This window comes from Phyllobates terribilis, unplaced genomic scaffold (assembly GCF_046119375.1).
Source record: "Phyllobates terribilis strain yellow unplaced genomic scaffold, ASM4611937v1 Scaffold_13__5_contigs__length_258822181, whole genome shotgun sequence".
NCBI lineage: Eukaryota > Metazoa > Chordata > Amphibia > Anura > Dendrobatidae > Phyllobates > Phyllobates terribilis.
The window spans coordinates 161,500,573-161,526,770 of NW_027362773.1; the positions used below are offsets into that span (position 1 = coordinate 161,500,573).

Sequence of the window (26,198 nt, forward strand, 5' to 3'; positions counted from 1 at the left end):
TATCTCCGCAGCTCACCTCGGCATCTGAGGGCACATGGCAGTGATGTCATGCGCTGCTCAGATGCCGACATCAGCTGCTGGCAGACAGGACGCAGCATTGGAGCAGAGGGGAAGAAGGAAGGTGAGTATAAGTGTTTATTTTTTTCATGTGTGCAGCGAAGGGGGGCCATGTATACCAGGATAGGGGGGCATACATACCAGGATTGGGTCTGAGGGGGCCATGCATATCAGGATTGGGTCTGAGGGGGCCATGCATACCAGGAATGTGGATGAGGGCCGTCTGCTGAATGCCCTTCATTATCAGCGCCCCTCTGACAACTCCTCCTGTCAGGGGAGAAAGAAATGGTAAATGGGCGTGGATTGGGGTGTGGCCTAAATTTTCCACGTGATCTTTCCCTCTTTCTCTTCTTTAAAAGTTGGAAGGTAAGAAGATGGGAGAAAATTGACAGCAAGCCGGAGCCCACTAGGATGCTATCACCCAGAGACCCGCGTAGACCTGACCCTCAGATACAGGGAGAGGGTACGTGGTCAAACATAGCGACCTATAGATGGCAGCATAAATACTCCATCGAATGTTTCGCCTGAACACCATGTGAGGTTAGTGTTACTAATGAGTATAAATCCTTTATGAGCTTCTCATTCACACAGAGGAGAAAAAAAATCTCAATAATGGACGATTTTTTGGATAAAAAAAAAAAATCGATTTCCAAGCACTGCAGTTCCCATACTGTCCACAAGGTGTCAGCACAACAGACCTGCTGATCCGTGGCTGAATGTGTTCCACTTTATTTACATTCCCCCATGGCCTTTTATGCAGCCGGAAGTGCTCGGTAGAATGCTTCCCGCCGGACGCTGTAGGCATGACGTAATGGTTCCGGAAGGTGGGGGGGTGACACGTGGCTCCGGCTGAGGGGCGGGGAGTTGGGCGGAGGAGGACGGGGATGGCCGGGAACGAGAGGAGAACCGAGAGCCGGACCGTGATTTATTCTGGTATGTATGGCGGGCATTTGTGCGGATCTGAGGGTCACAGCAAGCGGCAGCAGCTGGAGGGGACTGCAAGTCCCAGCATGCCTGACATAACATCCTCAGGCCAATATGCATGAAGGACTACAAGCCCCAGCAAACTTCTCTGGCTTCACTCGTCTTTATTTTGCTGCAGAACTACAAGTTTCAGCAACTTTGAAGCAGTAATGGAATAATGTTGCCCCGAGCGCCCCCCTTATAGAGTGATGACGCCCCGAGCGCCCCCCTTATAGAGTGATGACGCCCCGAGCGCCCCCCTTATAGAGTGATGACGCCCCGAGCGCCCCCCTTATAGAGTGATGACGCCCCGAGCGCCCCCCTTATAGAGTGATGACGCCCCGAGCGCCCCCCTTATAGAGTGATGACGCCCCGAGCGCCCCCCTTATAGAGTAATGACGCCCCGAGCGTCCCCCTTATAGAGTGATGACGCCCCGAGCGTCCCCCTTATAGAGTGATGATGCCCCGAGCGCCCCCCTTATAGAGTGATGACGCCCCCCATTATAGAGTGATGGCGCCCCCCCCTCACAGAGTGATGGCGCCCCCCCCTCACAGAGTGATGGCGCCCCCCCCTCACAGAGTGATGGCGCCCCCCCCTCACAGAGTGATGGCGCCCCCCCCTCACAGAGTGATGGCGCCCCCCCTCACAGAGTGATGGCGCCCCCCCCTCACAGAGTGATGGCGCCCCCCCCTCACAGAGTGATGGCGCCCCCCCCTCACAGAGTGATGACGCCCCCCCCCTCACAGAGTGATGACGCCCCCCCCTCACAGAGTGATGACGCCCCCCCCCCTCACAGAGTGATGACGCCCCCCCCCCTCACAGAGTGATGACGCCCCCCCCCCTCACAGAGTGATGACGCCCCCCCCCTCACAGAGTGATGACGCCCCCCCCCCTCACAGAGTGATGACGCCCCCCCCCTCACAGAGTGATGGCGCCCCCCCCCTCACAGAGTGATGGCGCCCCCCCCCCTCACAGAGTGATGGCGCCCCCCCCCCTCACAGAGGATGGCGCCCCCCCCCCTCACAGAGTGATGGCGCCCCCCCCCCTCACAGAGTGATGGCGCCCCCCCCCCTCACAGAGTGATGGCGCCCCCCCCCCTCACAGAGTGATGGCGCCCCCCCCCCTCACAGAGTGATGGCGCCCCCCCCCCTCACAGAGTGATGGCGCCCCCCCCTCACAGAGTGATGGCGCCCCCCCCTCACAGAGTGATGGCGCCCCCCCCTCACAGAGTGATGGCGCCCCCCCCCCCCCTCACAGAGTGATGGCGCCCCCCCCCCCCTCACAGAGTGATGGCGCCCCCCCCCCCCTCACAGAGTGATGGCGCCCCCCCCCCCCCCCTCACAGAGTGATGGCGCCCCCCCCCCCCCCTCACAGAGTGATGGCGCCCCCCCCCCCCTCACAGAGTGATGGCGCCCCCCCCCCCCCTCACAGAGTGATGGCGCCCCCCCCCCCCTCACAGAGTGATGGCGCCCCCCCCCTCACAGAGTGATGGCGCCCCCCCCCTCACAGAGTGATGGCGCCCCCCCCCCTCACAGAGTGATGGCGCCCCCCCCCCTCACAGAGTGATGGCGCCCCCCTTGCAGAGTGATGGCGCCCCCCTTGCAGAGTGATGGCGCCCCCCTTGCAGAGTGATGGCCCCCCCCTTGCAGAGTAATGACGCCCCGGGCGCCCCCCCCCCCCACCTTGCAGAGTAATGATGCCCCGGGCGCCCCCCCCCTTGCAGAATAATGACGCCCCCCTTATAGAGTAATGACGCCCCGAGCGCCCCCCAATAGAGTAGTGACGCCCCGAGCGCCCCCCCCCCTTGTGGGGTAATGATGCCCCCCCCTTGTGGGGTAATGACGCCCCCCCCCCTTTGCGGGGTAATGACGCCCCGAGCGCCCCCCCTTGCAGAGTAATGACGCCCCCCTTATAGAGTAATGACGCCCCGAGCGCCCCCCAATAGAGTAGTGACGCCCCGAGCGCCCCCCCCCCTTGTGGGGTAATGACGCCCCCCCCTTGTGGGGTAATGACGCCCCGGGCGCCCCCCCCCCCCCCTTATAGGGTAATGACGCCCCCCTATAGAGTAATGATGCTCCGAGCGCCCCCCAATAGAGTAATGACGCCCCGAGCGCCCCCCTTGTAGAGTAATGACGCCCCCCTTGTGGGGTAATGACGCCCCGGGCACTCCCCCCCCCTTATGGGGTAATGATGCCCCGGGCACTCCCCCCCCCCCCCCCCCCCCCTTGTGGGGTAATGACGCCCCGGGCACTCCCCCCCCCCCTTATGGGGTAATGATGCCCCGGGCGCCCCCCCCCCTTATAGGGTAATGACGCCCCCCTATAGAGTAATGATGCTCCGAGCGCCCCCCAATAGAGTAATGACGCCCCGAGCGCCCCCCTTGTAGAGTAATGACGCCCCCCCCCCCCCCCCTTGTGGGGTAATGACGCCCCGGGCACTCCGGTGTCGGCCTCCTGCTCTCTCCAGCTGTTGTAGATTGACAACTCCCAGCATGCCCTGAATCCGCTGGTCCTCCGAACATGCTGGGAGTTGTAGTTTCCCAACAGCCGGAGTGCGCAGGCGGCTGCCCCCTGTATTCGGGGCGGTGAGCTCATCTGGAGGTTGTTAATTCACTATATTGTGTTCTCTATACGTTACCAGTCATGTGACCCTGAGAATGGCGCCAAAACTTCAGAGAGATTTTATAAATGGTGCAATGTGAGCAGGAGGAGGAGAGCTGGGACGGCGGGTGTCGCCACAGCAGATGCGGGTGTGAACTGTGGTCCAGGTTACTTGATGGGGCCACAATGGCGCCGCGGTCAGTTTGGCGCCTGTGACTTTGCTTTTTTTTCTCATTTCTTTTCTGTTGTGCAAAATTTCCTACATGAGGAGCAAAATCTTCTGTGTTTTGCTGAGATCCCAAAAATCTCCAGTAGAGAACGCTGATGTATAAATGCGCCCTGTCCTGGAATGACCGTGGATTTGGCGCCTGCGGGCCCGGGTGATTGCGAGCTAATATCCTGGTGCTGGGTGTGTGCACTAATGTATCAGACGTGTGTTATAATGTCCCGGAGCTGCAGACCTGTTATGTAAGGTGACAGCAGGAAATGCGATCCCCCGAGCCTCGTTAGTGGCAGAAGTGTGGAAGGAGGATTAGTAACGGTGCGGATAAAGAGGAGAGAAGCTGTGGGTACAGAGGAGAGGAGATGCGGGTACAGAGGGCAGTGCGCGAGGGGCGCTGAGGAGATGCGGGTACAGAGGGCAGAGGGAGAGGGTGCGAAGGAGATGCGGGTACAGAGGGCAGTGCGCGAGGGGCGCGGAGGAGATGCGGGTACAGAGGGCAGTGCGCGAGGGGCGCGGAGGAGATGCGGGTACAGAGGGCAGTGCGCGAGGGACGCGGAGGAGATGCGGGTACAGAGGGCAGTGCGCGAGGGGCGCGGAGGAGATGCGGGTACAGAGGGAGAGGGTGCGAAGGAGATGCGGGTACAGAGGGCAGTGCGCGAGGGGCGCGGAGGAGATACGGGTACAGAGGGCAGTGCGCGAGGGGCGCGGAGGAGATGCGGGTACAGAGGGGAGAGGGCGCGAAGGAGATGCGGGTACAGAGGGCAGTGCGCGAGGGGCGCGGAGGAGATGCGGGTACAGAGGGCAGTGCGCGAGGGGCGCGGAGGAGATGCGGGTACAGAGGGCAGAGGGAGAGGGTGCGAAGGAGATGCGGGTACAGAGGGCAGTGCGCGAGGGGTGCGGAGGAGATGCGGGTACAGAGGGCAGAGGGAGAGGGCGCGAAGGAGATGCGGGTACAGAGGGCAGTGCGCGAGGGGCGCGGAGGAGATGCGGGTACAGAGGGCAGTGCGCGAGGGGCGCGGAGGAGATGCGGGTACAGAGGGCAGTGCGCGAGGGGCGCGGAGGAGATGCGGGTACAGAGGGCAGAGGGAGAGGGCGCGAAGGAGATGCGGGTACAGAGGGCAGTGCGCGAGGGGCGCGGAGGAGATGCGGGTACAGAGGGCAGTGCGCGAGGGGCGCGGAGGAGATGCGGGTACAGAGGGCAGTGCGCGAGGGGCGCGGAGGAGATGCGGGTACAGAGGGCAGTGCGCGAGGGGCGCGGAGGAGATGCGGGTACAGAGGGCAGTGCGCGAGGGGCGCGGAGGAGATGCGGGTACAGAGGGCAGTGCGCGAGGGGCGCGGAGGAGATGATAAGGGTGCAAGGAGGAGAGGATGTGCAAGTATGAAGGAGTGTGCTCAGGTGAGGGGGCACGGGGAAGATGATGCGAGGAGGAGAGGATGTGCAGGTATGATGGAGTGCGTGTGGGGCACATGATGCCCAGGAGATGGGGCACGGGGAAGATGATGCGAAGAGGAGCAGTCAAGGGGGCACGGAGGAGACACAGGGAGAGAATGATCAGTGGAGAGTATGTGCGGACTGAGAGGACGATCAGAGGAGAGAATGTGTCGGCACGGAGGAGAGGACGCGGATGAGTGGCTCGTTTGCTGGGGTAACACTTGATACTTGCTCAAAAGCTGAGGTTGTTTCGCCTGAGGTTTCGCCCCATGTGGTTGCTCAGAGGGAATGTTTTGTGCCCCACGGGCCGGCTCAGTGGCAGAGATTGTGCAGTGGCTTGGCAGTGGAGCTTGCGCTCTGCTGGGTACATAACGTTGCGCCCCACGGTGTCTCCCCTCAATTGAAGCCTTACCGACCCCGCCATGTCTCTGACCCTTTTAATCATTTATTTCTGGTCCTGTTCCTCTTCCCGCAGGATGATGTGGGTCCGGGTTCTGCCCTGGCTGCTCTTTGCATGTTCCAGTCTCCACCTCAGCGCTGCCTGCACCCCAGGAAGTCGCGCCTGTGAAAATGCCAACACCTCCGCTCTGGACGCCTGGATCTGCTCTCTGATTGGCTCGTTGCTGGTGGGATTCAGCGGGGTGTTTCCATTACTGGTGATTCCAGTTGAGGCAGGCTCTGCGCTCAGATCTGAAGGTACGAGGATAGTCAAAAATTCACCAAATTTTGAGCTTCAATCATTGAAGTTCTTGGTTGTGTTGTTGTATGAGCGTCCCTGTGTGACCGCCGCAGTATGAGCGTCCCTGTGTGACCGCCGCAGTGTGAGCGTCCCTGTGTGACCGCCACAGTATGAGCGTCCCTGTGTGACCGCCGCAGTGTGAGCGTCCCTGTGTGACCGCCGCAGTGTGAGCGTCCCTGTGTGACCGCCGCAGTGTGGGCGTCCCTGTGTGGCCGCCGCAGTGTGGGCGTCCCTGTGTGGCCGCCGCAGTGTGGGCGTCCCTGTGTGACCGCCGCAGTGTGAGCGTCCCTGTGTGACCGCCGCAGTGTGGGCGTCCCTGTGTGGCCGCCGCAGTGTGGGCGTCCCTGTGTGGCCGCCGCAGTGTGGGCGTCCCTGTGTGGCCGCCGCAGTGTGGGCGTCCCTGTGTGGCCGCCGCAGTGTGGCCGTCCCCGTGTGGCCGCCGCAGTGTGGCCGTCCCCGTGTGGCCGCCGCACACTTCACTCCTCCGTCACGACCTCCGCGGTCTATCACTGCCTCCATTCATTCTCAGTGAAGGACGTTTATTCTGTGTTTCCCTTTCCAGAAGGCGCCAAGAGGCTGAAGCAGCTGCTGAGTTTTGCCATTGGCGGATTGTTGGGCGACGTGTTTGTTCACCTCCTGCCGGAGGCCTGGGCATACACCTGTAGCGCCACCACAGGTATGTCACCCGCTCCGGGCTCCGCCACCTCTCATGTTTGCACAGAAGCCGCTCGCTTTGTGTGCGATGCAGTAAAGGGAATATTTGGCAGCAATTTATACAGGCAGAGCTATTAATTGTGTTATAAGAGGATTTCCCATCTTTTTTTCTTTTTTTATATTTTACGTAAAAAAAAAAAATACTCCCCTACCGATCCCCTGTACTGCTGCCGGATTCCCTTATGTTTTTTTTTTTTTTTTTGCTTGGGGATGGTGTGTACTTGCTGCAGCCGATCTCTTGCCACAGTCATGTCACAGCCGTCCCCAACTCCTATTTTTATGGCTTTTCCGGGATGTTTATGCTGCCATGTCCAAGACCCCCACCGGTCAGCGATGCCCACTGGTACTGCTTAGGGAGTCCTGAAACAACTCTGTAATACAGTGTATTACAGATTCTTATGCTGGAAGGGTTAATCAGTTTTGCTTTTCTGTTTTGCAGCGTTCCCCTATTGAAATTAATGGGAGTTGAGTCTCTCCAGCGGTTCGGGGGGGCTGCACTCACCTAGTGCTTATTTTATAAGTGGGGAAATATTATGCATTTGTTTCTGCAAATCTTAATACCAGACAGATGAAAGTGTTTGTCATAAAGTCTGGTGAATGTGGACGTGTACCTGCACGTCAGTGCTCGACCGGTGTGAGAATGTGCGAACGTGCAGCACGTACCGGCAATGGGGGATATCACAGGCTTGTGTTACCCCTGTGCAGCGAAGAGGGGGCAAAAGTCCTGGTCATTCTGGGTGGAGGGGGGCGCACCGCTGCTACCAGTGCTTGCACAGCAGTCCTTCAATCGTACACACGTCCTGGGTCCCTCCGCCGGCCCATTCCCTCTTTCTCCGCCAGTGCCCTTCGCCGGCTCCCCTGTATAACCTGATTCCTCCTCCCGGCAGGCAGCGCTCAGTCCCTCCAGCAGCAGCGTCTCCTCGGCCTGTGGGTGATCATCGGCTTCTTCACTTTCCTCATTTTGGAGAAAACTTTTACGGATGGAAAGAATGAAGAACAGACGACGACCGGAGCCAATTGTGTGCAGGTGAGAGTCATACTTAGTATAAAATTTTGTAACATCCCTTTTAACTAATAGATCATCAATATCTGATCAGTTGGGATCCCTCCCCACCACCCCCCCTGCTGATCACCTGCCGTTCTTAGTACCGCAGATCAGTTCGCATTCTGCAGTACCAAGAACGGCCACTACATGGTGTACGGAGCTTTGCTGTTCTGTATCCAGGAGCTGCAATCATTGGGGGTCCCGGGTATCGGACCTCTACAAGTCTGATAACAATTACTTATCCCATGCATAGGAAATTAATATCAAGAGTCGTGATCATAGTAGATTTTGTTATGGGAAATTGCTATTTTCTGAGGGTCTTATAAGAAAGGGGCAGTCTGTGATGAGTCATTTACTCCATAGGTAGCAGCATATGATGGGTGACCATGCAGAGGACTAGGGGCCGGCGACTAGGAATGGCCACACTTGTCTCTTTCCTCGCACAATAAATTTCCCTTCTTCCTATTCTTACACTTTTTCAGAGCCTCCTCCTCGCACTCTCTATATTTTCGGTCTTTTTGTAATCTCAGCCTTAAGACTGTGTGGAGAGAGATTAGCCGCTATGATGTGTCCTATACACACAGACATGAGGGATTCCGGATCTTCCGTCTGTGAAGCTCATGTTCAGAAGCGTCAGCAGCATGGACCGCATTATACAGCAATACTGAGCGGTGTAGCTGTTAATCCAGCTCTGGAGTGACTTGAAATACTAAGGCTATGTGCCTACGATGCAGAATTGAAGCGGAAAATTTCCGCAGCGTTTCTGCATGTCCTTGCCAGTAAAAACGCATGCGGATTTTAACACACGTTTTTAAAGCGTTTTTACATGCGGATTTTAACACACGTTTTTAAAGCTTTTTTACATGCGGATTTTAACACACGTTTTTACATGCGGATTTGTCATTCGTTTTTCTAATGCATTGAGTAGGCAAATCCGCATGCGTAAACGCACAAATAATGGACATGCTGCAGATATTTCCTCGTGGGCACGCAGCCTTACAAGAAAGCATTAGCATGGAGAATATTAGCAGTGTAGATGTGAAGCCAGCACTGGGGGTGAGATACAACACTAGAAAGCAGCATTATGGGAGACATTATACGGCAGTACTGAGCAGTGTAGCTGCGAATCCAGCTCTGGAGTAAGATAAAACACTTACTAGTAAAAAACAGCAACATGGAGGGCAAAAGTGAGCAGTGTAGATATGAATCCAGCACTGGGGTGAGATAAAAACTTACTAGAAAGAAGCATGGAGAACATTGTACTGCATTACTGAGCTGTGTACCCATCAATGTGGTGAGATAAAGGACTTGTTGGGAAGCTCAACAGGATGTTTCTATGTCTCTCTCTTCCAGCCCTTCCCTCTCCACTATATGGAAGATTTTTTCAGAGGGGATGATGTATTGGGGAGAGAAGTGGCTCATAAGTGGAGAAAGAAGCAGATTTCTCTAATAATACTTATCACACATTTTCTTATTCGCTTGTCTTATTCCTTTATGTAAAGTTTGTTGAAGTGACAGCGACCATTTAAGTTGCAGCAAACGTAAAGTGCAAACTCCTGGTGCCAAGAACCCAAGTACTCGGTGGTATAGTCCTAAATGTGTCGTCCAGCAGGAGCTGCGCTCGTTTTGTCACTTTTCATCACCGTTTAGTCCAGTTTATGCTCCTGATCGTGGGACGTGGACGTGGGATAACTGTGTTCTTCTCTGTTTCAGAAACTTCCCCCCGGCAGCCTGATGAATGGGAAACACGGCGGGAGTGAAAAGCGGAACGCTGCGCAACCGAGAGCCAAGAGTGACGGTATTAAGGTCAGTACCTGATATATAGTGTATACTGACGGCACGTTATACACCGGAGCGGCTGTACACCTCCTGATATATAGCGTATACTGACGGCACGTTATACACCGGAGCGGCTGTACACCCCCTGATATATAGTGTATACTGACGGCATTTTATACACCGGAGCGACTGTACACCCCCTGATATATAGCGTGTACTGATGGCACGTTATACACCGGAGCGGCTGTACACCTCCTGATATATAGCGTATACTGACGGCACGTTATACACAGGAGCGGCTGTATACCCCCTAATATATAGCGTATACTGACAGCACGTTATACACCGGAGCGGCTGTACACCCCCTGATATATAGCGTATACTGATGGCACGATATACACTGGAGCGGCTGTACACCTCCTGATATATAGCGTATACTGATGGCACGTTATACACCGGAGCGGCTGTACACCTCCTGATATATAGCGTATACTGACGGCACTTTATACACCGGAGCGACTGTACACCCCCTGATATATAGTGTATACTGACGGCACGTTATACACCGGAGCGGCTGTACACCCCCTGATATATAGCGTATACTGACGGCACGTTATACACCGGAGCGGCTGTACACCCCCTGATATATAGTGTATACTGACGGCACTTTATACACTGGAGCGACTGTACACCCCCTGATATATAGCGTATACTGACGGCACGTTATACACCGGAGCGACTGTACACCCCCTGATATATAGCGTATACTGACGGCACGTTATACACCGGAGCGGCTGTACACCCCCTGATATATAGCGTATACTGACGGCACGTTATACACCGGAGCGGCTGTACACCCCCTGATATATAGTGTATACTGACGGCACTTTATACACCGGAGCGGCTGTACACCCCCTGATATATAGTGTATACTGACGGCACGTTATACACCGGAGCGGCTGTACACCCCCTGATATATAGCGTATACTGACGGCACGTTATACACCGGAGCGGCTGTACACCCCCTGATATATAGTGTATACTGACGGCACTTTATACACCGGAGCGACTGTACACCCCCTGATATATAGCGTATACGGACGGCACGTTATACACCGGAGCGGCTGTACAGTCCTGGTATATACCGTATACGGACAGCTCTTTGTGCACTCATCATTGGCTTGTTGGTTACAGGTCAGTGGCTACCTCAACCTGCTGGCCAACACCATTGATAACTTCACCCACGGCATGGCGGTGGCCGGCAGCTTTCTGGTCAGTAGGAAGGTAAGTCCGAATACTCATCCAAAGTGACCTGTTTTGCTGGGGTTGGTCCTTCTGGGCTTCTGTAGGACTCGCTGCCGAGTCTTTGGGCTTAGGCTTTTTTGTCTATTCTGCATTGTGCCTTTTTTCTGTTCTTCAACCTATCAATGTGTTTGTGTACATGTGACGTATTATTCCTTCCAGGTGGGAATTCTGACGACGGCGGCTATCCTGTTACACGAGATTCCCCATGAGGTCAGTGCGGTGCAGCGATCTGGCGATCCTCCATGCTCGTCCCTCCTGCACCTCCCTAATACTCTGCCCCTACTACAGGTTGGGGATTTCGCTATTCTCCTCCGTGCCGGGTTTGATCGCTGGAGCGCAGCCAAGATGCAGCTGATGACCGCGATGGGAGGGATCCTGGGAGCCGGGTTTGCAGTCTGCGCTCAGTCACCCAAAGGGGCCGGTAAGTGTGAACAAAGGGTTAAATGAGCACCAAAAGGAAGAGCTCTGGAGTGTCCTCCGCGCAGGGTCACTCGTCTGCCTCCTCCAAATAAAAAAACAATGGATCACGGGGAGAGAAGTAGAGTTTGTCTTCTAAACTTTTCCAGTTGTTTTTAAAGTTCTGATAAAAGTTTGCAGATCCTTTTATACATCAGTTACCTGATCCGATATTATGGCCGACATCCAGCGCACAGGGGTGGGTTAGTAGGATGGACTTGCACATCTTCTCCGCCCGCCTCATCACACTTCTCCCTTGTGGTCGTCTGCCTCTGCCCTTTGCACAGATGATATAGACAGACGGACATGATATGTTACTGATCACCTTAATTCCCGCACAGGAGAAGCCGTGGCCTGGATTTTACCCTTCACATCGGGCGGGTTCCTGTACATCGCGCTGGTTAATGTGCTGCCAGACCTGTTGGAAGAGAAAAGCACGAGGTGAGAGCCCGTGTAATGTGACGTCCGGGGCGAGAGCCCGTGTAATGTGACGTCCGGGGTGAGAGCCCGTGTAATGTGACGTCCGGGGTGAGAGCCCGTGTAATGTGACGTCCGGGGCGAGAGCCCGTGTAACGTGACGTCCGGGGCGAGAGCCCGTGTAACGTGACGTCCGGGGCGAGAGCCCGTGTAACGTGACGTCCGGGGCGAGAGCCCGTGTAACGTGACGTCCGGGGCGAGAGCCCGTGTAACGTGACGTCCGGGGCGAGAGCCCGTGTAACGTGACGTCCGGGGCGAGAGCCCGTGTAACGTGACGTCCGGGGCGAGAGCCCGTGTAACGTGACGTCCGGGGCGAGAGCCCGTGTAACGTGACGTCCGGGGCGAGAGCCCGTGTAACGTGACGTCCGGGGCGAGAGCCCGTGTAACGTGACGTCCGGGGCGAGAGCCCGTGTAACGTGACGTCCGGGGCGAGAGCCCGTGTAACGTGACGTCCGGGGCGAGAGCCCGTGTAACGTGACGTCCGGGGCGAGAGCCCGTGTAACGTGACGTCCGGGGCGAGAGCCCGTGTAACGTGACGTCCGGGGCGAGAGCCCGTGTAACGTGACGTCCGGGGCGAGAGCCCGTGTAACGTGACGCCCGGGGCGAGAGCCCGTGTAACGTGACGCCCGGGGCGAGAGCCCGTGTAACGTGACGCCCGGGGCGAGAGCCCGTGTAACGTGACGCCCGGGGCGAGAGCCCGTGTAACGTGACGCCCGGGGCGAGAGCCCGTGTAACGTGACGCCCGGGGCGAGAGCCCGTGTAACGTGACGCCCGGGGCGAAGAAAGCCAGCAGCAAGCGTTGACCTGTGCGGCGGACTCGGCATCCGCGGCATTGGCCTTATGTTGCGGTTATTCACCTCAGCTTTAATACTTTATAGATCCAGTTGGGGACCAGTCCGGCGCCTCCTCCGGATGGATCTTCCCAGAACCTCTGCAGGTGATTGACAGGTCTCTAGCATAGTCATAGACCTGCCAATTACCTGTAGCAGCCCTGGGAAGAACCATCCTTATTTCTGGACCTTTGAAGCCTCCCGGCCTCTGATGCAAATTTGATGAAGACTTTGCACTGAGGAGATTTTGCAGGAAATCCTTCTTATGTGAACTTGCTCTTGTGTAGTTTTCTTCCAAGTAAGCTGAATAGGGAGAGGAGAAGATGCAGATGCCTCTGTTAGTGGCTCTTGTCCCCAGAGAACTAAAGGCTCAGGCATGTGGACATCCATCTGCCCCATCTTTCTCTCTCCACCATTTTTGTAGTCAAGGTGTTAGATCTTGTCCAGCTGACATCCTCTTAGCTCCACATTCACATTATCATTGTGAAGCCTTTAATTGTGCTGAAAACGTCCTCAAAGTTGTGATTACCTGCCGTGCTACGGACAGTGTGTGGCTGCGGCCCGGTCACCACCACGGTTCTGCCAGCTCTCCATCAGACGGCCTGGATCGGTGCTGAGGCTGCTGTAATCACTGTCCTTAATTAACAGGTTCTCTTCTCAGACACTCGCCGCTTGTTATTCCCTACTGCACCTGTTGGCGACATAGATTCCTTCCACTCTTCCTCATATCGGGGTGTGATGTGCATCCCCCAAGACCGCGGCGCTCGGCCCTGATCTAGTGATGGTCTCTCGTGCACAATTCTCCAGTATTTGCCACCATTCTGTCCAGTGTTTGTATCATCAGACTTTGCTTTCTGTATTTTCTCCCAGGAATTCCCTGATCCAAGTCCTTCTGATTAGCTGTGGGATCGCGGTGATGACAGTCCTGTCTCTAACGGTGGAGTGACCACAGCCGAGCGTCATCATCCGAGAGCCGACGAGCCCGCGCTGCCGGACCGGCCATGGGATATACCCGCACATGAAATGTCCCTGCCGGCACAGACGCGTGTAGGATCGTTCCCGGCGTCCTCCCCTGGACTCGTCACTCCTGAGACTGTCACCATCGACCTGAAGGAGACCGAGCCGAGTTGCGTTCCATTCGTGGCCTTGCCTTGTGCCTCACTTTGTGGTCTTCTCCGTGCAATGCTGTGTGTCACCTATAGCTTCCATATGTCCCGCTGCTCCCTCCCCGCAGCTTGTCTGGTCACACACGCGCCTGCCTTTTATCCAGTGTGTCCAGCGGTTCCGTTTTTATGTGTCTGTACGCGGTCTGGGTACTTAGGCGAGATCTGCAGGTCCTGAAGAAGAAGGGGCAGACGACCTGCCTGAGCGCACAAACCGCAAACTATCTAAGGTACTGTTCCGGATTTTCTTCATTGACTCTTCCAAGACCACTGATGGTTTTTCATGTTTTTTTTTAACAGATTGAAAGCAATAACAATATAGAGAGGAGGGTCTTGTGTCTGCAGGAAGACCCTCTAATAAGACGAGCGGCTGCCAGGGCCGCGACTGTGTAAATCTATCAATGCATCCCGTGCTAAGCAGAAAGCCGACCTTTTTATCCTTTGTGTCATTTTTTAGGTCCAAAATTCTGCACAGATTATTTTCATAATATATTTTTACAAGGATCACAGTTGTATTTTATCGATGCAAAGCTCCTAATCCCCTGCACAGACATGGGTTTAAAAGGGTTATCCGGCGCCGCTCACCGCTGCATCTGACGTGCCGATGACGTTAGGACCACTCACACCTGCCCAGACGTATGCACACACCCGTGAGTGGGGGGTCCTAACGTCATCGGCACAGAAATGAGGGGCTCTGGACAACTTTAAAAAAAAAAAAAAAAAAAAGATTGCTTTCTGCAGCAACCTCTGCTTGTCGTTAATATTGAGGGCCGTGTATGTAAGTAATCCAGTACAGATCTAGAGTCCAAGAATGGGCCGGTGCTGCTTCCAGCAGTCAGAGAAGTGATTGTGGACCTGGTGCTGAATGCAAACCTCTTACCCAGTCATCCGGGTCATACAGGCGATAAACTGACCCCATTCTTTCCTACGGGAACAGTTTGGGCAGCTGAAGTATCTGTTATAATGCAGCACCAGTTACTAGACGTTAGAATAGATACTAATATCCCATATATTACAGTGGCATATATAAATATATATATACACGTGAATGTTCACACATAGAGATAGAGAGATATATATCTCTTTATCTCTATTATCAGCATGGCTTATTAAGTGTAGCTGGTTTATGGTTAAATACATAGTTATTAGGAAGAGGGATTGTAAGTGTCTCATGCATAAAGGGGCAGTGTACCCTAAAGTCCTATCCCTTCCCGTCCGTAGAGGTTGCCACCCTATATCTCCACTATGGCACCCCCTCCGCTCCTTGACCTCTTCCCCTAATGCACATCTATTGTTCTTTAGCACATAATGAAGAGGTGCACTTAACCATCGAAAGCCTGCATCGTACGCCAACGTGTTTACCCCCCTGCATTATAGTAAGGGACTTTTGATGTGTCCATACGACTCCCCCCACAGAGCCCAGGAGACCCCAAACTAACAGCATGTCTCATTTGAATTGTAGACTTAAAGGGATATTACTACCATCTTGAACATTTTTTTTACGTGCCACAAATAGCCGTAGGGTTGCTTTCCACCTATAGCTCGGATATTTTAATAGCTCCCATAGAAGTAAATGGTGTGTGGTCACCGCGGCACAGGATGGGGGTCCTGTTCTTGAGAGACGTGAACACTCTATAACGATGAGTTCTCTATTAGCAGGAATCGGTTGACCCCCTAATCCCCCCCCCCCCCCCATGGACAGGGATGCATCATTGGTTGTCAGACGCGGCTCGTGCCTTGAAAAATAGACCTCAGTCCGATATTAAGACAAGAATCCTCCTAGCAGTTTGGACCTGAAACCGACCATAATGCTAAAAGGTGAAATTCACTAAAAGGGGTTATGGTCATCGTAGTAACTGGGTAAGATTGCAGAGTTCTGGTAACGAGAAACTTTACAATTTTACTCTTACTAAAAATCCTTTCCGTTCTCGTGTGATTTTTTTTTTTTTTTTTTTTTTCTGCTGTGGATTTTGCCGCGGATCTGCAGCTAATCATCGTCAAAATCCGCAAGTCTTACAAACGGATTTTCCCAAGGATTTGATTTTTCACGGCAAAAAATAGTCATGTTCCGATTTTAAGATCCGCGTCAAAGATCACTTTCTGCCAAATGCTTTTTTTTTTTTTCCAGCCTGTGGATGAGATTTTGATAAAACTTCATCCACTTTGCTGCTACTTCAATACGCTGTGCAGATTTTCCACCTGAAAATCTGGCTGGAAAATCTGTTGGCAGATCCTCCTCGTCCAGGCCTGATCCTAAAGGAGAACAAAGAATTCTGCAGCGAGCAGTCGCAGGATATCCGTGTCGTAAGGCTATGTGCGCACAGTTTATTGAAGCGGATCCTGATGGAAAACTTTCCAAACTAGACACTGCTCGATCTGAACCACAAGCAGAATGATAATTTTATTCATAAATTTCCGGGAGGAATAACAGAGGAACAACACAGAGTTTTCAGAATTCTTATTGGCCATACGAGTATTTACTAAAGCCGATGTCATGTGACTGGGCACGTCCTTTTTTAAAGGGGTTTCTTAGCCTATTTTTTATTTTTTATACAAAAAAAAACCTGGTCAGAATGGTGTAAAATTCACCAATCCCCGCCGCTTATGTTCCAGGTTTCGCTCCAATCCCAGTACTTGCTGCTTTGTCTGAGGCCACAGCAATCACAGCAGTGACAACATGCAGTGATTGGCTGCAGAGGTCACGTGTCTGTCCAGACAGGGCAGGAAGTATAAAGACCGGTAGGGGGCCCAGAAAGTGTCAGAGCAGGGAGGGGGGGGGGGGGATCGGGAAGGTTAGAATTACTGCTTTTATTATTTTACACCCTAAATAACCTGTCCGGACACCCCCCTCTAAGATTCCACGTAGTCCTTTAATCTGCGTGTACGTTTTAAATGGCGCTCACAAGGAGCATCGTGTCGATGACAAATCCCAGTTAGACCCCCCCCCCCCCCCCCATGAAGGAGGAGTGAGCGAGTCGGACCCCCTGTTACAGCCCGGTGATATATCTGTGTATATATATGTATAGAGAGAGACAGTTTTTACAAGAGTTGGAATAGATCTAATTTTGCATTCTTCTTTACGTGGAGAGATTTATTATATTCTTTTGCATGAGATCTTTAAAATTAATAATAAAAAGTTTTCTATTTATTCATGATAAAGACGTCTGGATCTCTGATTATTGTGCATTGACTTTTCATCCCTTACCGAGGATTTCGGAGGAGACGCCTTTGAGGGCAATTTATTTTTGTTCAATGTATTTTCAGCAAAAATCCCTTTTTTTTTTTTTTTTTTTTTATTTTATTTTTTTTTTTTATTATTATTTTTTTTTTTTAAATCTGGTTAGTGACCATGCCAATGTATTTAAATCGGACATGTCACCTTATGTAGTAATAACTCTGGAACGCTTCAACATATCCCATTGATTTTTACTTTTTTTTTTTTTGTTTGTGACACATTGCACTTTATAATAATGGTAAATTTTGCTTGATATGTTTTGCCATTATTTATAAAAAAAATATCAAAAGTTTGAGAAAAAAATAGCAATTTAAAAAACTTTGAATTATTATCCCTTTAATCCCAATAGTCCCCAATAGTCATACCACTCAAAAAAAATAATAAATACCATTTCCCTCATGTCTGCCTTACATCAAAATCAGCACCATTTTGTAAAATGTTGTTTTATTTTGTAAGCATATGGGAGACATCATAGTAGCTAATCTATGTCCTGTCTGTATACTCTCCTGCGTCCTCCCCTGCTGTCCTGTCTGTATACTCTCCTGCGTCCTCCCCTGCTGTCCTGTCTGTATACTCTCCTGCGTCCTCCCCTGCTGTCCTGTCTGTATACTCTCCTGCGTCCTCCCCTGCTGTCCTGTCTGTATACTCTCCTGCGTCCTCCCCTGCTGTCCTGTCTGTATACTCTCCTGCGTCCTCCCCTGCTGTCCTGTCTGTATACTCTCCTGCGTCCTCCCCTGCTGTCCTGTCTGTATACTGTCCTGCGTCCTCCCGTGCTGTCCTGTCTGTATACTCTCCTGCGTCCTCCCCTGCTGTCCTGTCTGTATACTCTCCTGCGTCCTCCCCTGCTGTCCTGTCTGTATACTCTCCTGCGTCCTCCCCTGCTGTCCTGTCTGTATACTCTCCTGCGTCCTCCCCTGCTGTCCTGTCTGTATACTCTCCTGCGTCCTCCCCTGCTGTCCTGTCTGTATACTCTCCTGCGTCCTCCCGTGCTGTCCTGTCTGTATACTCTCCTGCGTCCTCCCCTGCTGTCCTGTCTGTATACTCTCCTGCGTCCTCCCCTGCTGTCCTGTCTGTATACTCTCCTGCGTCCTCCCCTGCTGTCCTGTCTGTATACTCTCCTGCGTCCTCCCCTGCTGTCCTGTCTGTATACTCAGCCATTAGTGTCAGTGTAGTGTCCAGAGCATGGAGCAGATACCAGGAGACAGGCCAGTACACGAGGAGACGTGGAGGGGGCCGTAGGAGGACAACAACCCAGCAGCAGGACCGCTACCTCCGCCTTTGTGCAAGAAGGAACAGGAGGAGCGCTGCCAGAGCCCTGCAAAATGACCTCCAGCAGGTCACAAATGTGCATGTGTCTGCACAAACGGTTAGATACCGACTCCATGAGGGTGGTATGAGGGCCCGACGTCCACAGATGGGGGTTGTGCTCACAGCCCAACACCGTGCAGGACGCTTGGCATTTGCCACAGAACACCAGGATTGGCAAAGTCGCTACTGGCGCCCCGTGCTCTTCACAGATGAAAGCAGGTTCACACTGAGCACATGTGACAGACGTGACAGAGTCTGGAGACGCCGTGGAGAGCGATCTGCTGCCTGCAACATCCTTCAGCATGACCGGTTTGGCAGTGGGTCAGTAATGATGTGGGGTGGCATTTCTTTGGAGGCCGCACAGCCCTCCATGTGCCCGCCAGAGGTAGCCTGACTGCCATTAGGTACCGAGATGAGATCCTCAGACCCCTTGTGAGACCATATGCTGGTGCGGTTGGCCCTGGGTTCCTCCTAATGCAGGACAATGCCAGACCTCATGTGGCTGGAGTGTGTCAGCAGTTCCTGCAAGATGAAGGCATGGAAGCTATGGACTGGCCGCCCGTTCCCCAGACCTGAATCCGATTGAGCACATCTGGGACATCATGTCTCGCTCCATCCAACAACGTCACGTTACACCACAGACTGTCCAGGAGTTGGCGGATGCTTTAGTCCAGGTCTGGGAGGAGATCCCACAGGAGACCATCCGCAAACTCATCAGGAGCATGCCCAGGTGTTGTAGGGAGGTCATAGAGGCACGTGGAGGCCACACACAATACTGAGCCTCATCAGGAGCATGCCCGGGCGTTGTAGGGAGGTCATACAGGCACGTGGAGGCCACACACAATACTGAGCCTCATCAGGGCCATGACCAGGCGTTGTAGGGAGGTCATACAGGCACGTGGAGGCCACACACAATACTGAGCCTCATCAGGAGCATGCCCAGGCGTTGTAGGGAGGTCATACAGGCACGTGGAGGGCACACACAATACTGAGCCTCATCAGGACCATGACCAGGCGTTGTAGGGAGGTCATACAGGCACGTGGAGGGCACACACAATACTGAGCCTCATCAGGACCATGACCAGGCATTGTAGGGAGGTCATACAGGCACGTGGAGGCCACATACAATACTGAGCCTCATCAGGAGCATGCCCAGGCGTTGTAGGGAGGTCATACAGGCACGTGGAGGCCACACACAATACTCAGCCTCATCAGGAGCATGCCCAGGCGTTGTAGGGAGGTCATACAGGCACGTGGAGGCCACACACAATACTCAGCCTCATCAGGAGCATGCCCAGGCGTTGTAGGGAGGTCATACAGGCACGTGGAGGCCACACACAATACTGAGCCTCATCAGGAGCCTGCCCAAGCGTTGTAGGGAGGTCATACAGGCACGTGGAGGCCACACACAATACTGAGCCTCATCAGGAGCATGCCCAGGCGTTGTAGGGAGGTCATACAGGCACGTGGAGGCCACACACAATACTCAGCCTCATCAGGAGCATGCCCAGGCGTTGTAGGGAGGTCATACAGGCACGTGGAGGCCACACACAATACTCAGCCTCATCAGGAGCATGCCCAGGCGTTGTAGAGGGGTCATACAGGCACGTGGAGGCCACACACAATACTCAGCCTCATCAGGAGCATGCCCAGGCGTTGTAGGGAGGTCATACAGGCACGTGGAGGCCACACACAATACTCAGCCTCATCAGGAGCATGCCCAGGCGTTGTAGGGAGGTCATACAGGCACGTGGAGGCCACACACAATACTCAGCCTCATCAGGAGCATGCCCAGGCGTTGTAGGGAGGTCATACAGGCACGTGGAGGCCACACACAATACTCAGCCTCATCAGGAGCATGCCCAGGCGTTGTAGGGAGGTCATACAGGCACGTGGAGGCCACACACAATACTCAGCCTCATCAGGAGCATGCCCAGGCGTTGTAGGGAGGTCATACAGGCACGTGGAGGCCACACACAATACTCAGCCTCATCAGGAGCATGCCCAGGCGTTGTAGCGAGGTCATACAGACACGTGGAGGCCACACACAATACTCAGCCTCATCAGGAGCATGCCCAGGCGTTGTAGGGAGGTCATACAGGCACGTGGAGGCCACACACAATACTCAGCCTCATCAGGAGCATGCCCAGGCGTTGTAGGGAGGTCATACAGGCACGTGGAGGCCACACACAATACTCAGCCTCATCAGGAGCATGCCCAGGCGTTGTAGGGAGGTCATACAGGCACGTGGAGGCCACACACAATACTCAGCCTCATCAGGAGCATGCCCAGGCGTTGTAGGGAGGTCATACAGGCACGTGGAGGCCACACACAATACTCAGCCTCATCAGGAGCATGCCCAGGCGTTGTAGGGAGGTCATACAGGCACGTGGAGGCCACACACAATACTCAGCTTCATCAGGAGCATGCCCAGGCGTTGTAGGGAGGTCATACAGGCACGTGGAGGCCACACACAATACTCAGCCTCATCAGGAGCATGCCCAGGCGTTGTAGGGAGGTCATACAGGCACGTGGAGGCCACACACAATACTCAGCCTCATCAGGAGCATGCCCAGGCGTTGTAGGGAGGTCATACAGGCACGTGGAGGCCACACACAATACTCAGCCTCATCAGAAGCATGCCCAGGCGTTGTAGGGAGGTCATACAGGCACGTGGAGGCCACACACAATACTCAGCCTCATCAGGAGCATGCCCAGGCGTTGTAGGGAGGTCATACAGGCACGTGGAGGCCACACACAATACTCAGCCTCATCAGGAGCATGCCCAGGCGTTGTAGGGAGGTCATACAGGCACGTGGAGGCCACACACAATACTCAGCCTCATCAGGAGCATGACCAGGCGTTGTAGAGGGGTCATACAGGCACGTGGAGGCCACACACAATACTCAGCCTCATCAGGAGCATGCCCAGGCATTGTAGGGAGGTCATACAGGCACGTGGAGGCCACACACAATACTCAGCCTCATCAGGAGCATGCCCAGGCGTTGTAGGGAGGTCATACAGGCACGTGGAGGCCACACACAATACTCAGCCTCATCAGGAGCATTCCCAGGCGTTGTAGGGAGGTCATACAGGCACGTGGAGGCCACACACAATACTCAGCCTCATCAGGAGCATGCCCAGGCGTTGTAGGGAGGTCATACAGGCACGTGGAGGCCACACACAATACTGAGCCTCATCAGGAGCATGCCCAGGCGTTGTAGGGAGGTCATACAGGCACGTGGAGGCCACACACAATACTCAGCCTCATCAGAAGCATGCTCAGGCGTTGTAGGGAGGTCATACAGGCACGTGGAGGCCACACACAATACTCAGCCTCATCAGGAGCATGCCCAGGCGTTGTAGGGAGGTCATACGGGCACGTGGAGGCCACACACAATACTCAGCCTCATCAGGAGCATGCCCAGGCGTTGTAGGGAGGTCATACAGGCACGTGGAGGCCACACACAATACTCAGCCTCATCAGGAGCATGCCCAGGCGTTGTAGAGGGGTCATACAGGCACGTGGAGGCCACACACAATACTCAGCCTCATCAGGAGCATGCCCAGGCGTTGTAGGGAGGTCATACAGGCACGTGGAGGCCACACACAATACTCAGCCTCATCAGGAGCATGCCCAGGCGTTGTAGGGAGGTCATACAGGCACGTGGAGGCCACACACAATACTCAGCCTCATCAGGAGCATGCCCAGGCGTTGTAGGGAGGTCATACAGGCACGTGGAGGCCACACACAATACTGAGCCTCATCAGGAGCATGCCCAGGCGTTGTAGGGAGGTCATACAGGCACGTGGAGGCCACACACAATACTCAGCCTCATCAGAAGCATGCCCAGGCGTTGTAGGGAGGTCATACAGGCACGTGGAGGCCACACACAATACTCAGCCTCATCAGGAGCATGCCCAGGCGTTGTAGGGAGGTCATACAGGCACGTGGAGGCCACACACAATACTCAGCCTCATCAGGAGCATGCCCAGGCATTGTAGGGAGGTCATACAGGCACGTGGAGGCCACACACAATACTCAGCCTCATCAGGAGCATGCCCAGGCGTTGTAGGGAGGTCATACAGGCACGTGGAGGCCACACACAATACTCAGCCTCATCAGGAGCATGCCCAGGCGTTGTAGGGAGGTCATACAGGCACGTGGAGGCCACACACAATACTCAGCCTCATCAGGATCATGCCCAGGCGTTGTAGGGAGGTCATACAGGCACGTGGAGGCCACACACAATACTCAGCCTCATCAGGAGCATGCCCAGGCGTTGTAGAGGGGTCATACAGGCACGTGGAGGCCACACACAATACTCAGCCTCATCAGGAGCATGCCCAGGCGTTGTAGGGAGGTCATACAGGCACGTGGAGGCCACACACAATACTCGGCCTCATCAGGAGCATGCCCAGGCGTTGTAGGGAGGTCATACAGGCACGTGGAGGCCACACACAATACTCAGCCTCACCAGAAGCATGCCCAGGCGTTGTAGGGAGGTCATACAGGCACGTGGAGGCCACACACAATACTCAGCCTCATCAGGAGCATGCCCAGGCGTTGTAGAGGGGTCATACAGGCACGTGGAGGCCACACACAATACTCAGCCTCATCAGGAGCATGCCCAGGCGTTGTAGGGAGGTCATACAGGCACGTGGAGGCCACACACAATACTCAGCCTCATCAGGAGCATGCCCAGGCGTTGTAGGGAGGTCATACAGGCACGTGGAGGCCACACACAATACTCAGCCTCATCAGGAGCATGCCCAGGCGTTGTAGGGAGGTCATACAGGCACGTGGAGGCCACACACAATACTCAGCCTCATCAGGAGCATGCCCAGGCGTTGTAGGGAGGTCATACAGGCACGTGGAGGCCACACACAATACTCAGCCTCATCAGAAGCATGCCCAGGCGTTGTAGGGAGGTCATACAGGCACGTGGAGGCCACACACAATACTCAGCCTCATCAGGAGCATGCCCAGGCGTTGTAGGGAGGTCATACAGGCACGTGGAGGCCACACACAATACTCAGCCTCATCAGGAGCATGCCCAGGCGTTGTAGGGAGGTCATACAGGCACGTGGAGGCCAAACACAATACTCAGCCTCACCAGGAGCATGCCCAGGCGTTGTAGGGAGGTCATACAGGCACGTGGAGGCCACACACAATACTCAGCCTCATCAGGAGCATGCCCAGGCGTTGTAGGGAGGTCATACAGGCACGTGGAGGCCACACACAATACTGAGCCTCATTTTGACTTGTTTTAAGGACATTACATCAAAGTTGGATCAGCCTGTAGTTTGTTTTTCCACTATAATTTTGGGGGTGACTCCAAATCCAGGCCTCCATTGGGTAATAAATGTGATTTCCATTGATGATTTTTGTGTGATTTTGTTGTCAGCACATTCAGCTTTCTACAGAACAAAGTATTCAATGAGAAGATTTCATTCATTCAGATCTAGGATGGGGGATTTCAGTGCTCCCGTTATTTTTTTGAGCAGTGTATATTAAATATTATAAAATCATTACAGCTGCAACAATGTTCATGAAAACAGCTGGTTAGTGATGCACATTACACATTGCACATTGCATCACTAACACCGCTATGGGGGCCGTGTAGAGGGGCCGCTAGGACGTGACAGGCTCCCTTTAATCACATCCAATTGTGGAACTTATTATTATTCCAAGATCTATTGATTAAAATTAACTTTTGTTTGTGGGAAAAGTCCTTTGAGTCGCTTAAAATGACAGGTCCGTTTTAAAAACAAAAACTTCCAACATTTTTATTGAAAACTAATTACAAACATGATTTGTAGCCCAAAATACATGCATTTAAGTAAAACAAAAAAAAATGCCCCCCCAAGGTTGTCCTAGATCAAAAACATATGGCAGCTTTCCTTAATCGACAGCGCCCCACCTGTATATAGGCTGTACCTGGTATCACAACTTGCTTAAAAAGTGAATATGGCCAAGCTGCAACACACAAGCCATGGACGGCTGCGGGATACAACATAATTCATATTTTTATACCTAATTACATTTTTTTAGCTTTGTCGAAAATGAATGAATCTCAGTGTGAGCGATCCCAGGCGGCGTTTTTCGAACCTGGGGGGGAATTTTGAGGTGTTTTATTTTTACGGGACGGCTTTTAAGGACCTTGTTCCACTGTGCTGAAGCCTCCAGAGTCTTTAAAGCTTATTTTTTCCTTTATAGTCAATTATGCACATTAGCGCCTATAAATATATTGAAATCAATTTTTTTTTTTTTTTACAGATATTTGATATTAAGAAACAGAATTGAGGCTTCTCCCAGAACAGATTTGTATTTTCTATTAGTTAATAGACTGCAAATAGCTTTTAATTAGTAAGGAATTATGAAACTATTAGATAGGCTTCATTAGCTGTGTGTAGGCCCGGGCTGTCGCTTAGCAACGGTGAGTATGGCTGAGGGTGACAACTCCTGAGCTGTGTGTGGTGCTATAGGCACACAGTGCTGTCAATGTGTGTCATCATGGCAGTCACCAGCATTGCCATCATGGCTGCCCGGGTCAGGAAGATGGCGGTGGGGCCTGAGTTTTGTATGACCAGAGATTTTTCTTGTCAGAACTGTGGACAACAATGGTGGAGATTCGCTTGTTGTTGCGTTTCTGCTCATTCTGATAAACGGATCAAAGTGTTGATGTTTCACAATTTTTGGTGCATCATTAACCCCTTCACGCCACTGTCAGTTTTCCTTTTTGTGCTGTAGAATTTTTTTCTCCCCTTCTTGTAAGAGCCATAACAGTTTATCTGTCGCCATAGCCGTATGAGGTTTTGTATTTTGGCAGGACAAGTTGTTGTTTTTCTTGCCCCGGTGCGTCACATCCGGCCCCGGTGTACAACATGCAGCCCCGTTGCCCCAGGTGTGTCACATCTGGCCCCGTTGCGTCACATCCGGCCCGGGTCCGTCACATCCGACCCTGGTGCATCACATCTGTTCCCATTGCTCCCGGTGCGTCACATCCGGTCCCGTTGCCCCTGGTGTACAACATGCAGCCCTGTTGCCCCTGGTGTGTCACATCTGGCCCCGTTGCGTCACATCCGGCTCAGGTCCATCACATCCGACCCTGTTGCCCCTGGTGCATCACATCCATTCCCATTGCTCCCGGTGCGTCACATCAGGCCCCGGTGTGCCACATCCGGCCCCGTTGCCCCTGGTGTACAACATGCAGCCCTGTTGCCCCAGGTGTGTCACATCTGGCCCTGTTGCGTCACATCCGGCCCAGGTCCATCACATCCGACCCTGTTGCCCCCCGGTGCATCACATCCGTTCCCATTGCTCCCGGTGCGTCACATCGGGCTCCGGTGCGTCACATCTGGCCCCATTGCCTCCTGTGCGTCACATCCGGCCCAGTGACCCCCGGTGCGTCACATCCGGCCCCGTTGCCCCCGGTGCGTCACATCCGGCCCCGTTGCCCCCGGTGCGTCACATCCGGCCCCGTTGCCCCCGGTGCGTCACATCCGGCCCCGTTGCCCCCGGTGCGTCACATCCGGGCCCGTTGCCCCCGGTGCATCACATCCGGGCCCGTTGCCCCCGGTGCATCACATCCGGCCCCGTTGCCCCCGGTGCGTCACATCCGGGCCCGTTGCCCCCGGTGCGTCACATCCGGGCCCGTTGCCCCCGGTGCATCACATCCGGCCCCGTTGCCCCCGGTGCGTCACATCCGGCCCCGTTGCCCCCGGTGCGTCACATCCGGGCCCGTTGCCCCCGGTGCATCACATCCGGGCCCGTTGCCCCCGGTGCGTCACATCCGGGCCCGTTGTCCAGGACATGCATGATCTACGAGTGTGGTCATGTAACACAATCTTTAACCTCCCAGAAACCT

General features: G+C 53.9%; 1 protein-coding gene across 1 annotated transcript; it reads left to right on the forward strand.

The window, feature by feature from the left end:
- The first annotated feature begins 856 nt into the window (after nucleotides 1-856).
- Nucleotides 857-15,184, forward strand: SLC39A13 (solute carrier family 39 member 13). Its single transcript, XM_073658956.1, has 10 exons — nucleotides 857-990; nucleotides 5,752-5,972; nucleotides 6,578-6,691; nucleotides 7,617-7,756; nucleotides 9,488-9,580; nucleotides 10,748-10,837; nucleotides 11,018-11,068; nucleotides 11,147-11,279; nucleotides 11,656-11,755; nucleotides 13,492-15,184. The coding sequence occupies exons 2-10, from the start codon at nucleotides 5,753-5,755 to the stop codon at nucleotides 13,565-13,567; spliced, it is 1,017 nt and encodes a 338-aa protein (XP_073515057.1). The 5' UTR covers nucleotides 857-990; nucleotide 5,752; the 3' UTR covers nucleotides 13,568-15,184.
- Nucleotides 15,185-26,198: the final 11,014 nt, after the last annotated feature.